General features: G+C 40.8%; 1 protein-coding gene across 2 annotated transcripts; it reads right to left on the bottom strand.

The window, feature by feature from the left end:
• Window positions 1–1,167: 1,167 nt before the first annotated feature.
• LOC135482540 (KH homology domain-containing protein 4-like) lies at window positions 1,168–16,121 on the bottom strand. Of its 2 annotated transcripts, none has more exons than XM_064762655.1 (16): window positions 16,105–16,121; window positions 15,369–15,681; window positions 15,043–15,119; window positions 14,804–14,856; window positions 14,240–14,505; window positions 13,798–13,887; window positions 13,398–13,522; window positions 13,020–13,080; window positions 8,989–9,085; window positions 5,973–6,056; window positions 5,094–5,734; window positions 4,395–4,763; window positions 3,857–3,984; window positions 3,572–3,681; window positions 3,174–3,245; window positions 1,168–3,027 (listed from the first exon to the last, which is right to left on the bottom strand). In XM_064762655.1, the coding sequence occupies exons 1-16, from the start codon at window positions 16,119–16,121 to the stop codon at window positions 2,591–2,593; spliced, it is 2,940 nt and encodes a 979-aa protein (XP_064618725.1). In that variant the 3' UTR covers window positions 1,168–2,590. The 2 variants fall into 2 exon arrangements, with proteins under 2 accessions (XP_064618725.1, XP_064618726.1); XM_064762656.1 differs by having other exon boundaries at window positions 3,626–3,681.
• Between the last annotated feature and the right edge of the window lie 8 nt (window positions 16,122–16,129).

Here is a 16,129-nt window from a genome sequence, read left to right as displayed (position 1 = left end):
TATTCAATAATGCCATTCAAAGATCGATGTAATGGATGATACTGGGAGGGTCATTTTCGTAAGCATTTTATCATGAATCAGCCGCATAATATAAACCAGCTGATCTGTTCTACAAATAACCACCACAACCGCAAAATAATTCTCATTCTTATTTTCCGTTGTCACCAGAAGACAATATCGCAGGGGCGTCTATTCCATCAAAGCCACGCGGAACTTCTGTAATCAGCCTTATTATAGGGTGTTACACACAATATAAGATGCTCCCAACAACCAACTGAGCCTTAAATGCCAAGTCCCCAATCAGCGTGTACTCAGTAAATGTCACTTCTTGAAATACATAACGCGTATTCTCGCCGGCGAACGGATATTTCATGTAATATCTTTTTTTAACCATGCGATGGCCTGGGCAAATACTCATCCGAGTAAGACGGGTGCGAAACGAAGAAGGGGGCGACACCGGATGAGGTGGACGGAAGCGGTCGAGCGCGATGCAAGGACCATCGGCGTGGATGGAGACCTGCGGGTGCTGGCGACCAACTGATTAACCCAGTGTGAACTCATCATTTTTATCCCGCACTAACTAGTCCGAATTCCGGAGTGCGCACTACGGAATTCGGTTTAAATACGGATTAGGTGTGAACGTAGCATAAGTTGGAGCCAAATGATCGCACTGATGACGACTAAGGTCGTTTAATTCCTGAAGTGCTGGATACTGCGATATCACATGTAAATGTGCATACACAGTCTGGTTGTGACAAGTTGTGCTGAGACAACTGATCATCCCAGGCCAATCACCAATGTTATAAGCCAAATCGGTCTTATGAGGACAAAGTCACAACTAGATTGTAAGTGGTCTGGTCTAGGTGTCCGACAAAATAGGCGGAGGAGAGGATGGCTGGCCCTTGTAAGGCAGCATTAGGATCGGAGAACGGCAAGTTCTAAATCAGACAGATAGTATATGCACAACCTGAGTGGTCTTCTTGTCCCAGCTAAGTGGATATTGGCTCTTGTCATTGGAGGCAAGCTCAACAGTCAGATGGAAAGGTGGCTGGCAGGCATCATGGATCCATCTGGCCCATTGGAGGGCCAACCAGGCTCCCATTGGATCACACTGCAGGAAGTGCTCAGAAACAGAAGGAAACTTGTTTTATATAGAAAATTTGGCATTTCATTTATTCACTATTGACACATACAGGAGAAGACCAAATTATACAGACAGTGGCGTGATTTGGAACGCTGCAGTACATTTTAATAAGTTACCTAAATGCCCAAAACTTCCCTGGCCAGACCTACTTGAAGTTTATCAAGCACAGATTAAGTCTCTTAAGCTATGCTAGATTTTATGTGTGAACAGAGCAGAGACTACCAACATGGAAGAAGTCGAGCTGTATAGTCGCTTTTTTAGTTCAACCCTTTTTTCCATTTTCTTCCAACAGCACTTAAGTTTCAATTACATTACCCTAGAATTTCATCATGACACTTATCACACTGTAGACATATGAATCTTAGAACAGTACTGTGTAATTTGAGGCAAGTCTTTCTTCACAGAAATGGAAGTACTGAGCCCTTAGCATTTCATTTTAAGACAATCCAGCATTACATCAAAGAATGATTTGGATGCTGCAAGAAAATTTACACCATGGTTTTTATATAAACCGCATCAGAAATTAATCTTAAAGGGACATGACATCTGAAAAGTTTGTTCTAGGATAAACCGGGTTACATGCATCAATTCAATACCTAAGGGAAGCAGGATCCAATTTTTCACCGGTCCTCTTCTCCAATGCTGACAGTGCAATACACACTAAATGCACTATGGACACAAGCATTTATCATTATTTTCACTTTACACTCTCCCTTGACTTTTTAATTTACCACATATCTTTTCACAGGTTAAGGAAGGGAACGTGTCTGGATTCAGGAATGTCTACATCAAGAACAAAACGACAGAATAATATTAAATTAAAAATTCAATCAATTTTTCTATAAACTGCACACACTTGAGCATGAAATGAAGCTTACAACAAAATTCACAAGCACCAAGGAATTGCATTATCGAAGTGACCAAAGCAGAGTATATCCCAACTAAACTTCAACATTTTCCCCGTCCAGGTAGTTGGCTGTGTTTTATTTAATCATCCAAATCATGACAGAGAACACAACCAAAAAGGTTCATGCTTGCCCTCCATTTCATAGCGCTGTTGATGCCAGTTGGCTCTACACCTCTTCTTTAAAGTTCTTGTGAACACAGACCATCACCGTTCCCACTCAATCTATCGTCATTTGCTTGGCTCATAACCAGCCACACTCTGCAATCACGCCAGTGATGGCTTGCCCTACACAGCAGAACTCTGCGTTGTCATTGAATTGTCCAGTTAGGTTGCATATCCACAGACTGTTTGCCTGTGCAGCTTTTCCTCGTTTCATACTGCCAGAGATGCACAACACCAAATGATTAATTTGGCTCATTGGACATTCCCATTTGATGTACCAGGGAATGTGCAATAGAGGCAATAGAAACCATGTTACAAGTCCTCAAGTTCACAAGGGAACAGCCAATGGATACACAGCCTTATAAGTCCTATAATGCTCACCGCCCTGACCAATATTGCTGCCCAGGGGGCGGCCCTTGATATGATGGCGGTGGTTGGGAATATTGTTGGTTGAAGCCAAACTGTGGGGGAGGGGGCGGAGGGGCACTGAACTGTGGCGGTGGCTGTGAGAACTGTCCTGGTTGCACTGATAACTGAGACTCCATTGACGATGACACGTAATGACTCTGTGACGTATGGGGTGGAGGTGGGGGCTGACTATACTGGAATGACGGGTCACCAGGCATCAGCTCCATTGGTCCACCGTAGGGTGGATGTCCCATGAATGCCGGATGCTGAAGTTCACCAGGAGCGTTTGCATTATAGATCTGTGGTTTTCCCGAGTACTGGTTGAACGAGTACTTGGCAGCCTCCCGCTGTTGTTTTCGCATTGATGAGTTGACATCATCCCCTTCTTCCTCATCTGAACCATAACCTGGAACAAACCAAAAGGTTGGTAAGATACTCGCTTTCATTCAATATGTCCTCTCTGTTTGACTCTCAACTGGAAAACTTTGCCAATACTACTTTTACACTATCCCACATGTGCATTTGAGAGAGAATAGTAATCTTAAAACATACCTGCTACACTCCCTAATGCACCCTTTGTCCTCTTTTGATCCCCTCTGTCCATACCAGCAGGTCGCTTAGTACCTAAAAATAATAAGAAATCATCAGCATCACAATACCATGTCACTGAAACTTTCTAGCCATTACAAGCTTCTCATTAGACTTTACTTGGTTAATAAATTAATAATGAAATAATGCTGGAGCTGGTTTACCAAGAAAAGACACAACATTTTGTGGTTTTCCATCAGTACTCCACTCTGTGCAACACAGACATAGGAATGACTCCCTACTTGGCCTATTGTTGATGGAACAGGAAGTACAGCATCATTTTCACAGCCTACAAAATAGACCTTTGTAGAAAATTTCACAGCGGGAATGTACCCTCTTAAGGCAATTTAGAAATTACACACCTTGGCCTTGATTTGATAGTGATGGAGGGGGCATCAACTTCATGTCAGACTCACCATCTTTCCCTGGTGGGGGCGGCGGAGGCATCATCACACCATTGCTTGTGACGGTCCTGAAACACAGCAATAAAACTACTTTAGCAGTTGACACAACTACAATTTGCCAGTTTCATATCTTGGGTTGCAAGTTTGTCAAACCATCATCAAAGGCTCAATTGTAATGGAAAGTGATGTAGTGGAGGATTTTACAGAAAATAACATAACAACTTCACAAATTGCACCACTAACCGTTCATCATAGTCTTCAGAGCCATCTGGTGGTGGCGGAGGGGGAGGCTGAGGACCGCCGGCATTTGACGACGGAGGCGGGGGAGGTGGACTAGATTGGACTAGATTTGCAACGTGAAGGGGTCCATGCTGCAAAGACATTGTTTGAAATGATTATTATTTTTTCGGGGAGACAACAACAGGTTTACTTCTGCCAAGTCTGGGACACAGAAGTTGCCCAAAAACGTAACAGGTCTTTAAAGGAAAACTATCGTAGCAGAGTCCCTTGTTCAGGATTATTAACACTCATGATTGATCCCACAAACAAGAAGAGTAATGGTATGTCGGTAGATACATAAGACTCTTTCAGGTATCTATGCAAAAAAGAGACTGTTCTATCCACCTTTTAATCTAGGAGGTTTGTATCAGTATTAAGACTTTACTAGGAGCCTAACACCTTCTTAACCTCCAAATATTGCTACAACTTAAATAAAAGTAGTTTATAAAGAACATGATATAAATGATGTCGTACACTCAATATTCACTTCACTAATATTTACCTGGTATCCGAGCAAGTTCTCTGGGAGTTTTTCCTCCTGTTTTTCTTCTGTGAATCGTCGCCTCGGCTGTTGTTCCTCCTTCGTAGGTGCTGCCACCTTACTGTAGTAATCATAGGCAGATAGCGGTATCGTCGGGGTTGCCATGGTGACGACTGTTGTCGTCGTCGAGGGCGGCGGCATGGAATAATTGACTGACAGGACTTGCTGTGTTTGTGGCGCCATTGAAGCCTGATGCTGCATGGATACTGCTTGTTGGTGCACCATCTGAGCCAATGAAGCTGGGGGCGCCAGTGAGGAAGGTGGCATCATTGAGAATATCGAACCTCCCGCAGAGGTGACCACAGTGTGGCTGGGCTGGTGGCCAGTTGTCTACAGGGAGAAAATATTCTTACTACACACGTTTTTTCAAAGCAAAGTGTTGGCCAAGACTCTGCAGTTGGGCCATTATCTTCTTCAGATTTTCAAAGCCATGCAATTAGGAACGTTAGAGGGGACTCTTGATCATGTTCAGTCTTTACTGCAAATGAATGGAAGCCACATGACTCATAGCAGTCACACACTTCACAAGAAAGCTCGAGGATGGGATCAGATTCCAATAGGACTACTAAAGTTCCTCCTGATAGGACCACTGTCGCACTTTAATCAGACACAGTTGATAAATCTACACACAAATCATACCAACCACAGGATGCTACTTACCAAGTGTACTTGGGGTGGTGGCATAGAAAACAGTGCTTCACTCTGCGATGTGAGTTGGAGATTCTGGGAAACCTCCAGTGGCATCGGAGGCAGCTCACTCTCCCTCAAATGTTGTGCCTGTTCCAACCCTTGGTGCATTCCTGGGTCCATCTGCACCATTTGCGACGGATGACTGATCGTCAGCTGCCCAGGCTGTGGTGGTGGCTGAGACGTCAACTGTACAAGTCCGGGCTGTTGTTGAAGCAATGCCTGCACCTGGGCACCATGTGGCAAACCAGGCATAGATGCCTGGAGCCCAGGTTGGGTGAAATGCGTTATCGTCTGTGCCTGTGAACTCATTGGTTGATTTAAAGACACAACTGGCTGTGCTAAAGACAACTGCTGCTGTCCAACAGTCTGAATAGAAGGCTGGCCCAACTGCACCCCAGGCTGTCCTTGTAACTGCATTCCAGGTGGTAACTGGACCTGCATCGTGTTTGGAGGTTGGTTTGGATTTACCAGTGACTGCTGTGTAACCTGCCCAAGGGTCATAGACGCGACTGGCTGTAGTCCAACTTGGGATTGTGTGAGTTGCATCGACGGCTGATGGGCTATGGTCGACAACGTCTGGGCATACTGATTGGATGACAGAGCAGCAGAGCCTGAAAACAGCACTAGGAATTTTAGCATACGAGTAAATTTAATTCTGAAGATTTTTCAATCGGCGGAGTATAACTTCCTTTGGCTTTCCTATCAAGAAAATATTTTTGTGATTTTTAATCGCATAGACTGTGGTTGTTTGTGAAACCTGCTGATGTATAACACCCGTGAAAATTTGGTGGATTACAGAACGCAGAAGTACAAAATGTATGAATGTCTTTGCAGGACTAAATCACCTACCAAGCTGGTGCTGCTGTAGTGTGGCCACGGCTGGCGCACCAGTCACAAGTGTCGTGTGCTGGTTCAGCATGGGGCGGGGAGGATCTGTGGAAAAAACAAAATACATAGTAAACAACACGCGTCAAGTGCTAAAACAGCCATGCAATAGTCTAGACCATTTTCCACAAAGCTGAAAACTTGAAAAAAATTATAAATGCAGTGAGGTGTCGATATTGTAACTACTTTGCATGGAAATGAAAGAAATAAGGCAAATGACTAGTACACCTATTTCTGTCATACAAAGCTCAATTTCAGAACAATTGCAAGCTACTGTATGTACGTTCTCAAAAGTTGTTTGTTAGTGCGTGTGGTAGAGCTCCAACAGAAAATGGCCCCCAGAGACAAATCTCGTCACAACTATGCCTAAACAAAAGACTGGAGAGAATTTAGTATAAATTATAAATAATTTTTACAAGCGTGTGGCATTGTGTCAGTGGAAGAAAATTTTGTCAACAGAAATGATAACAAGTCAAATAAAGGGGGCAGGGCTAGCCTACAGTTGATCATGGCGGCAATATTTGTGTAGAGGGGAGGGGGCTTTTAATGCGCACATAATTTCAGAATGGCCTCCAACACCCCAAGATAAATTGCCTTCTCAACATTCTGCAAGTTTCCCCATTTCCGGGTACGAAAAGTTCTTACAAGAGTTACATAGATCGTAGTGGGAGCTTTCGTGCAACGTATAGCAAAAGTTTTGTACCATCCAAAAGAACATAAACACCCGAGACTTTGAATCACAATCTTGTTGGTGACTTGGCCCCACATATAAACCTGATTATTTATATCATGTTCAATTGAAGGGCTCATAGGACGTATTGACAAGAGCAGATAGTGTCCTCATCTATCATAAGAACTGTGCATTAATAGTGTACGTCAAGGGCTCAGAGCACAGCAGACAGAGGACATAGGAAAACTATTCTTATGATAGACAGCGACACTGTCTATCCGCTTCTGTCAGCAATTCAATCTTTTAGAAATTGCACTCATGTTCTGTGTGCTTTTACCCCTTTCTTTACTTGGAGGACAAAACCACTCACAGGTAAATGCCGCCAGATGAAATTCCTTCTAGAAAAAAGGCACGTTGCTATTTTTGGAAATGGTCTAGACTTGACTAATGCATGGCAAAATGGAAATTCATAACAATTCAGAGGCTGAAAATGTGATAATTGATTAGTACAAACATAAGAGTTACCAAAACTCACTATTCAAAAGTTTGAAAAATGCATCGAAAAAGTCCACTACAACTATCTGAGCAACTAAATGCCTGAAAACTTAAATAATGCTTTATGTTCGTTATTTTATGATGACAAGCAAATCACCAAACGATATCTATAACTAGTGATGAACAAAGTGGCCAGATGCATGACAGCATAATCCAACTTGAAGCAATTTTTGAAGTTCTAGATTTGTATCGATCATATCAATGTTTAAGTAATACCAAGACTCATTATCACCAAAAATAGAAGATGTGATTTATTTGCACTGACCACCTCCCTTTGTAAATGAGACGGACACTCAAACAAAACACTCAATGAACACCCACATACCATTGATTTCACATAGAGCTAAGAACTATCCCTCCCCTTTTACATCAGCATACAAGAATGACAGTAACACTTAAGCGAATGTCCGATTGCTACAGATTTATTAACAGAATCAAAGCAAATCTAGAACTTCAGAACTTGGTAACAGCTTGGTTGGACAGGGACATTGGATAGGGTAGGGGGTGACTATTCACTTTTACACTGGTCAAGGATAGGGAAAGGGACTGAATATTCGCTTTTGGACGGTCTCTCACGATTGGTTCAAGGATGGTGAAAGGGCCTGCTCATTCCCATTTTCAGATCGGCTTGGGTGATGATCAGTTCAAGGAGAAGGAACTTAAGAAGCGGGATCAGTCGACCATTCACTCTTAGTCTCAGATGGGGCTCATGACTGGTATAATGCAGGGCTGACCATTCATTAGGATTGGCACTTGAGTGGGTCAACAACTGGTAACATGGGTATTGAGGGGAGTTTACCATTGTCTTTTGGATTGAAATATTTTGGAATTGGTTCAAGGATAGGGACGATAATATCAGCAGTCTTCTTTATTTAATTGGTTCTTCGTAAATTCAGGGGCAAGCTAAGGTTACCTGAGGGTGTTGATGTGAAGAAATGAACAGTTAAACATATGGCTTTTTTTATGGCATCATCCAATGTTGGTAGAAATGTAGACTCTTTCAGTGTAACTAGATAAAAAGAGACTGTTCTATCGACCGGTTAATCTAGGAGGTTTGTATCAGTATTAGGACTATACTTGGAGTCTAACACCTTCTTAACCTCCATTGCCATCAAACTTGGAATTCTATCATGAATACCGTTAACGTATTCAAAATTGGATCAATGCCATTGGGATTTATTGACCTCTAGAAACGAAAAATAAAATGCATCCCTGAGTATGTACCTTGACCTACAAGAGAACATAACTAAAGTGTTATGGTAAAGAATTGTTCAGCCCAGAAGTAGGTCAACATAAAATGTGGACACAAACTCCCAGGTGGTCAAAATTGAGTTGCAAATATTTCGTCAATCCTAAAGTCCAGATTTTTGGCAGACATGTCCTGTGCTCTCTTCATGCTTGGAGAAGTACTCGTGGTGACTTTAGGCGACGGCATGAGATTTCGACGGCACATCAGACAGGTTCGCAAGAACTTACCTTCAACCTTGCCCGACCAGAATTGCGATGATGTCATTTGGATGGTTTCGACACCTTGAGGATAGTTGGTATTTAACTAAAGAACCATTAGTACAAATGCCAGGTTCTGCAGTAAAACTGCAGGCTCATTATAATGGACACATTTTAAATTGGTGATTTTTATCAGGTGGGAAAATCTGAAAAAAGACATGAAAAACCGTGGCAACTCACAACTTCTGCCGCGATCTGTAAAAAGACTTTGACGGCAGTTTTGGTGGTCTATGTTGCCGTGCGACTTACTCTGTAATTGTACAGTGGCTAAGACAGCAGCTGTAGCAGGAGATACTGTGGGTGGCATCGAGGCCAACGCTTGTAACTGCGCCATTTCTTGCTGGACCTGCAATTGGAAATAGAGCATTCATAGGGATAAATCAGACAACTTATACTGAGCCCTAAAAAATGTCTGAACCAGTACCCACAGATTTTTATAGATAAGTTTGGGACCCTGTCACTGACCCTATTTATTCGAAACATTTGATATCTATTAAAGGAGGACTATCTCGATATAATGCCAGGCCAGCACAAGGACAGTATAAAGAGGTACTGCACACAGGGCATAATATATACCTCCTTTAAAAACCATCGCTTTGTAAAGACTAATTGGGATCAAAGCCTCATTGTTACTAACTTAGTCTTGTTTGTGAAAACCAATTTAAGGATTTTACTGCCATTTTGATTTTCCACTGAATGTTTCACCCGAAAGAACTATCTTCTGTAACCAATGATCCATTTATTTGAGGGAGTATGTACACCGAGAGAAAAACATATTTGAAACAAATCCCATGCTGTGTTTTGCAAAACAAAGACATTATATTTTATCAATGACCTTAAATTTTCTCTAAATGCTACAACTAAATGCCACTGATAAGTACATAGCCTCATAGATCACTACCCTGTCGTCGAATTGTAGAGCCTGCATAACCTAAATAAAACTAAACTTTGAAATCAAGAATATCATTTAGCATTTTAACACAAAGGCATTCATGATTACATGTTACAAGGGTATTGTTCTGAAACAGCATGCACACAGGGCTAAGCTTCAAAGGCTAGCAATATTCATAAATGATTCTACCATGAATAAATAAGTGAGAAGCATGTCAAAAACTCTTTAAAAGATTCTTCCTCAAGCGCCACACAAATGAGAGATGTTTATCACCGCGACCCGAGATGATTATCACTGCGATGGGCTATAACAAACTGCTTGTGTACTGGGTTTGTTATCTATAAATATTGAAAGCACCAGCAACGACCAGTACAAACAAGAGATGTTTGCCTCATGCAATAATCATTGCAGTTTGCTGCAACTAAATCTCTCCTTTGTGAGCCACTTTAGAAACCAGGCCAATTGGAATAACCTGTTGCTAAAACTTATGTACATTGTCCATTACTGTGCTATTACAGCCAACACTCTTAAATCTTCAGCAGTACTGCTGTCCACTGTGAAATTTTCCCGAGCATTTTGTTCTTAAAGATTTTCAAGACTTAGTCCACCACCAATAAAAATGAGCAACTTTGCCAACTTTCAGCATCGTGAACATTTCACAGTTTAGAGTAATCAGCTGTATATCAAGACACACATTAGCATCAATAGCTCAACACAAATACTTTGGCCTTTACTTCATACTGATAAACCAAGTCAGAATATATGATTGGTTCGTCAAAGTGAAAAGACCTTGTTCAAATAACATTCATTGCATGGAGGGCAAAGTTCAAGTCTTTCCGTAAAACATCACTGAATGAGAACATGTGTTCTTCCTCTCGTTCCTTCTGCACTCACTAGAAACCTCAAATATATCAAACGGATTCAGTATGTTATCTCCTTGCTAAGTACGCAGTGGTTAAAGCATGGCATCTCTCCATGAGGCGACGGGAGTTTACGTAAGGGACCAATACGAGGAGCTTGATGGTCATTTCTTCGATGTTGATGCATCTAGCAGCCATCTTGCATCTGATGAGAAATCTTACTGATTGGCAAAACCGGTCTTCAAACAGTTCATAAGGCTTCAACACAAACGAAAAGCCACGTGATTAATACAATTTGCAATGAGGGAAAAAAATCTGCTATATCTATAGTCTTGTTGCCTGCCTTTAGCATTCTGTCCCCTACCAGCCATTGGTGCATAAGAAATGCACCCCATTAGCTCGATGAGCTCTGGGAATCGAGCATTTCCAGTGGCTAGTTCACCTTTGGAGAATGGCCTAAATAGACCAAATTGAGGAAAATATTAGTTGAATCTTTGAGCGGAGGTAAAAACGATAATTTGTGAACACATTACATTTTTGACGTAATGTCCATGCAACTGGTATGATATCAATTAAATGAGTTAAGAATTCTGTCTCTGTCACAAGTAAGTGTCGGGAGGAAGCGATCTTACGAAAAACTACAAAGTGTGGTTGACATTTACAACCAAACTATGCTGCATGTTAACTTTGAGAAGTACCTTGAAGTTGGCAGGTTCATTGATAAAATGATTTCTTAGTCTAAGTCTTTTAAATTTGCCTGTCACAAATAAACATCTAAAATGGGACACAGACAAAATTCCAAACTCTTTCAATATAACTCGTACAATGTGTTTCCACTGCTTTATTACAGGCAAGCTTCACATTTCACAATGGTTATATCTTGAGTTCAATTACTGTAGTTAGACACCTTTTTAAATCTCTGATAAAAATTTCCCGGCAAACCTACTGTGGCATGCAGCTGGAATATAAATCTGAATCACCAAAGTGTTACTTGCTCACTGCAGCTTCGTACTCATGCTACCATCACAACTGATATCAGCAGTAATTAAATTTTATCAAATCTAAACATGTTTTTAATCTTATGTTCACAACTCAGTTTTTAGACCAATTTCTTCCAGAGTGCACGAAGCACCAGAATATATTTTAATACCTAGTGGACCCCCTTTTAGTTGTACAAATAAGATTGTGTAAAGAAATGAATTTTTCTTTTATACTGGTAATTTTGGGCACACAAGACCAGAAGATATCTGCAATCGTCGAAGGTAGTCCCATCTATCGTAGAAGGAATAAGAAAGAGGCATGAGTTAATGAGTTGACTAAGTGAACCTCTACCAGGACTGAGCAAGTCATTGCCAATGCCTGAAGATCTTTCCGAGACATTTTTGTAAAAATTGTGGCTACAAGTTACACGGGAACGTTTTGGAAGGATTTGTAAAACAACAGCATCGGTAGAAACATGACACGTTTTAGAGTTAGTTGGAATTCATAACCATGAAAAACAGATTAGTTTATATTTGGTCCCTATATGCAGACTGTATAGAGACAATAGCTGAAAATGACAGGAAATTAGTGCCAGATTAAAACTGATATTTAGAGACCAGATCTTTGAAACGTTTTATTTGAATCATAAAATAGATCTGAACAAATACAGAATTCCATTCGATAAAAGTGCAACGTCAAAGTCGACTGCAACCTTGTCAGGGTAGAAAAGCTAAAAAGAGAGGTAAACTGGTCATTTTATTTTAAATGTAAGGCACATGGAGAAAAAACACAGTTGGAACAGAATATATCAACTTCATTTCAAACAGGTGAATGGTAGACCCTTTCAAAGTAGAACACACTTTGTAAAATGTAAATATTCAAGTATTTTTATTAGAACACTACCAGTAGTCAATGTTTGATATCATGAAGTCGTTTTCCTTGGGCAAACCACCTGAAATAAACATTTATGCATACATGCAAAAGGTAGTAAATATTTGCTTAAAACTTTTAAAAACTTAAACTCCAACCACTTACAAAATACATGAATTTAAGATGGCGTTTTTGGTGCATTACTAGGAAACCAACCGAGGGATACACATTTTTCAGTTAACCACGTCACTTAAGTTTTTCATAAAATCACCAAAACGAAAGTGTCATTTATTTGTAAATACATGTTGCAGTTAGTTACTCTTCTTACTGGGCTAAAGTTAACCTTCAAAGACAATTCATACTCTTCACCATAATAGATAACCCGAGTGGGTGCATTACTCTTCACTTGCCCAGAGAAAATTTCAGTTAATACAAAACACTAAAATCTATTCCAGAATCAAAATATCAAAACACGGATAAAATAGGTGATATTCCCCATAATGATTTGGATCAATACATCACAACCTATGACCGACTCTACGTCTAGTAAGGTTACTCTTCTGCAAAAGCAGTTAGAATGTCCCTGTACAAAACATGACAAAACTACTTGATTGAATATATCAAAGGACTGTTATTATAGTGATGGATACTCAAACTACTCGACTACATGTACATACCGTTTGAATCAGATTGGTTGTCAGTTCTTTAGCATGTTGGAGGCCAGCCATATTCGGATGTCTGTAAAGACCATATAGTGTGAAATGATTTAGAAAATGAAATAGATACCAAGGGACTTCCCTCAACAGACACCTTACCACAGATTTTAGTCCAAACCTGGTCAATTTGACCTCTTGATCAATGACATCATTTTTCAGTCCCAAGGGTGTCCCCAATAGAGTGTCTGCACTGCCTGTTGTACTGCAAAGTTTATTGATGACATCGCATTTATTCCGAAGGAAGAATAACTCAACAGTCCTAAAGATCATACCTGAGGTAATGAAACAGGTACCTTAGTTATTTCACTATTGTTTCATTAGCACCAAAACACTACTTACTGAATGAGAAGATGAAGAGGTTCAAATGATTCTCTTCCTGTGTTTGGCTCAGGGACTCCCGATCCTTTCCCTTTCAAGGTGACTTTGGCGATCGTTTCATTAGCAATGTGTTGAATGTAGGAGCCCTGCAAGTGGAAACAATGTTACATGAAATACTCACCGAAACAAGACAAACCAGTAACTGGACGGACAGTCTATTAGCATTATAATGCTGAAGAGTTTCGCAATCTGAACAATATTTGGATTGGTGACTAACACAAATCCTCTACCAAATCACTTTCAATACAAGAATCTACAAGGGGAGGCAAATTTTGACACCTGCGTTAGAAGCCATTCAACACAAATACTTTGTTACATAAAGTAGCTTGGATTTAGATCAGCAACTGAATTATTTTCTCACCCCTGGACCAAGAATTTTTCCCTTGACGTCAAAATTTGGTGGAGCATTTTCAGCACCCATGATGTAAATCTTCTCCGACAAAATTTGAAGCTGAAATGAGGAGTCATATATCTTTAGTTTCGGGTAGCAGAAGTGATAGTTGAGAAATAGTGATTGAATTTCTGACAAATTCCTACATTCTACATGTCTGAAACACAAAAGCTCATCTAAAATTGGGCAGAATTTTCAGCCACAAGCTTCCTCCAGCTTGCCTTATCCTGGGCCAGGTTCTCAATCTGATGTGTTGTCAGCAACCTGTCTCCACCCACTTCCAGCAACTGGCTGTAAGACAGGTAGGACATTTGCTGGCAGCCTGAGTGTCTCCTGCCATACATCGAATGGTAACCGGCATGCATTTAAGCAAGTTTATTCTTTTGCACTTCTAATACTATTCAAAACATACCCCATGCATGCCAGGTGGTTGCGTCTCCAAGGACATCAGAGGCGGTGGCGTTTGGAACATGAGCGGGGGCGGTGGCACTTGGGTCTGTGGTGGAAGAGGAGGACCACCAGGTGGTGGACCCTGCATCTGTTGTAAATGTACATTGCCATCCTCCACGCGGGTACTGACACCAAAACCTTCCATATTGCGCAGAAAACGATTCCCCTTGTATTTGTTCTGTCGCAACTGGTGACTGGCAATGATTTCATTGATTCTTTTGACAGCCACTGAAAATAAGAAAATACAGCATACATGTATATTAATGTTGTTTTTTTACAAAAACATTTCTTCACGAAAACCTTTTTTTCTTCAGATCTTTTGGACTTTCTGAAAAACTTGTTTTGCTGTAAAAAACAAAAAAACTGATTGCCCACATACAAATGTATCAGGTTTCTGGAGAAGTATTGTTAATTCATTTGCCAAATAGCAAAATATATTAAGGACAGCCTAAAGGGAAAACATTACCATCCCTTGGCACAAAAAGTACTAGTCAGAATTGAGAAAGAGAGAGAGACTGCTACTCACTATCCACACAGTGCTGGTCTGGCCCTTGCACGCATAGGTATAAAGGCCGCTCTCTGCAATGAAATGAATATTGATTAGTAGGGAATGGTAAATTTGATATGCAGTTCTTTACAAGGTAGACACGGTGCCAATGTGAATTCTACTCTAAGCTGAAACAATCCTAACTTATCTATCCCTTACATTAAACAGACTGACTATTCACTAATTGTGGAAGGATCTACAGGTAGTAATTGACTTACCCTAAACCTTTGGCTTTATCTTCTTGGGACATAAATCGGCCTCTTGTTGAAACTGCAGCGCCACTCATTTTGGAGATCTGAAATGAACAACGATCTATATAGCAACAGGACAATTTCACTATGACCTTAACATACGCTGGACTGCCCTACCAAAATGCAGCCAGTGTCAGTTTCTGCTCAGAAAGTCTGAAGTTCAATATGTTTTTATTCAATAATCCGGGATATCACACTCAGTTTAGCTGCAGTTTTAAATAGTGGAACTAAGTTCACACAATTTCATGAGGACCGATTCAGAAATAAGTCGTTTTAAACCATAAGACACTTGCCTCTTCTTGGGTAGCTCCTCTTGTAAGCAAATTCCTACAACCAATTGGGACATCATTGATATCTACTTCAGCCACGACAAGGTTATTCTGGGAAGGTACCTGAACTGGTTTACTGAAAGGTACAGCGGGCACACTTGATGCCCTTGGCTTGCTGATTTGAGGTGTCCCAGACAACTGTGAAGGTTTAAGTTTTCCCTTTGCGATAAGCATGGCGTTGACTTTCGCAGCTGCCTCCGCCGCTGCTTCCAAGCTACTCTTTGATTGAGCATTCATGCTGTCGCTGGATACCGGAGGCCACTCTGCACTTGGCGAGCTGAAAGTACAAAATCGCGTGTATTCGAAGGTCATAATAAGTTGTGCAAAAAGCTTTTTCACCGGTTGAAATTGTGGAGCCTTTGAATAAAAATTGCTACGGCACTCATATACATTGATCTAAACAGTTGTGAGGCATTGAGAGATCTGAGGCACTATCTCCAAAGCAAGCGGTTCCAGTACAGAGGCAGATCTGAGGCACTATCTTCAAAGCAAGCGGTTCCAGTATTACAACGATGCGAAATTCATTGTATTTGTACACAAAAACAGGGCAAAATATCGCATTATTTGCAGATTTTTCATTATGAACTTGGTATACACATATAGATGACACGATACACTCTCAAGCAGATATGCGAAACAGTACACTTTATGTAAGGATGACGAATAAATGGGCAGGAAAAAGGACCACAAATTTACATACTCATGAAAAGCCGCCATGTTTTTCC

This window comes from Lineus longissimus, chromosome 2 (assembly GCF_910592395.1).
Source record: "Lineus longissimus chromosome 2, tnLinLong1.2, whole genome shotgun sequence".
Lineage (NCBI taxonomy): Eukaryota > Metazoa > Nemertea > Pilidiophora > Heteronemertea > Lineidae > Lineus > Lineus longissimus.
This window is presented reverse-complemented; position numbering and strand designations above follow the sequence as displayed.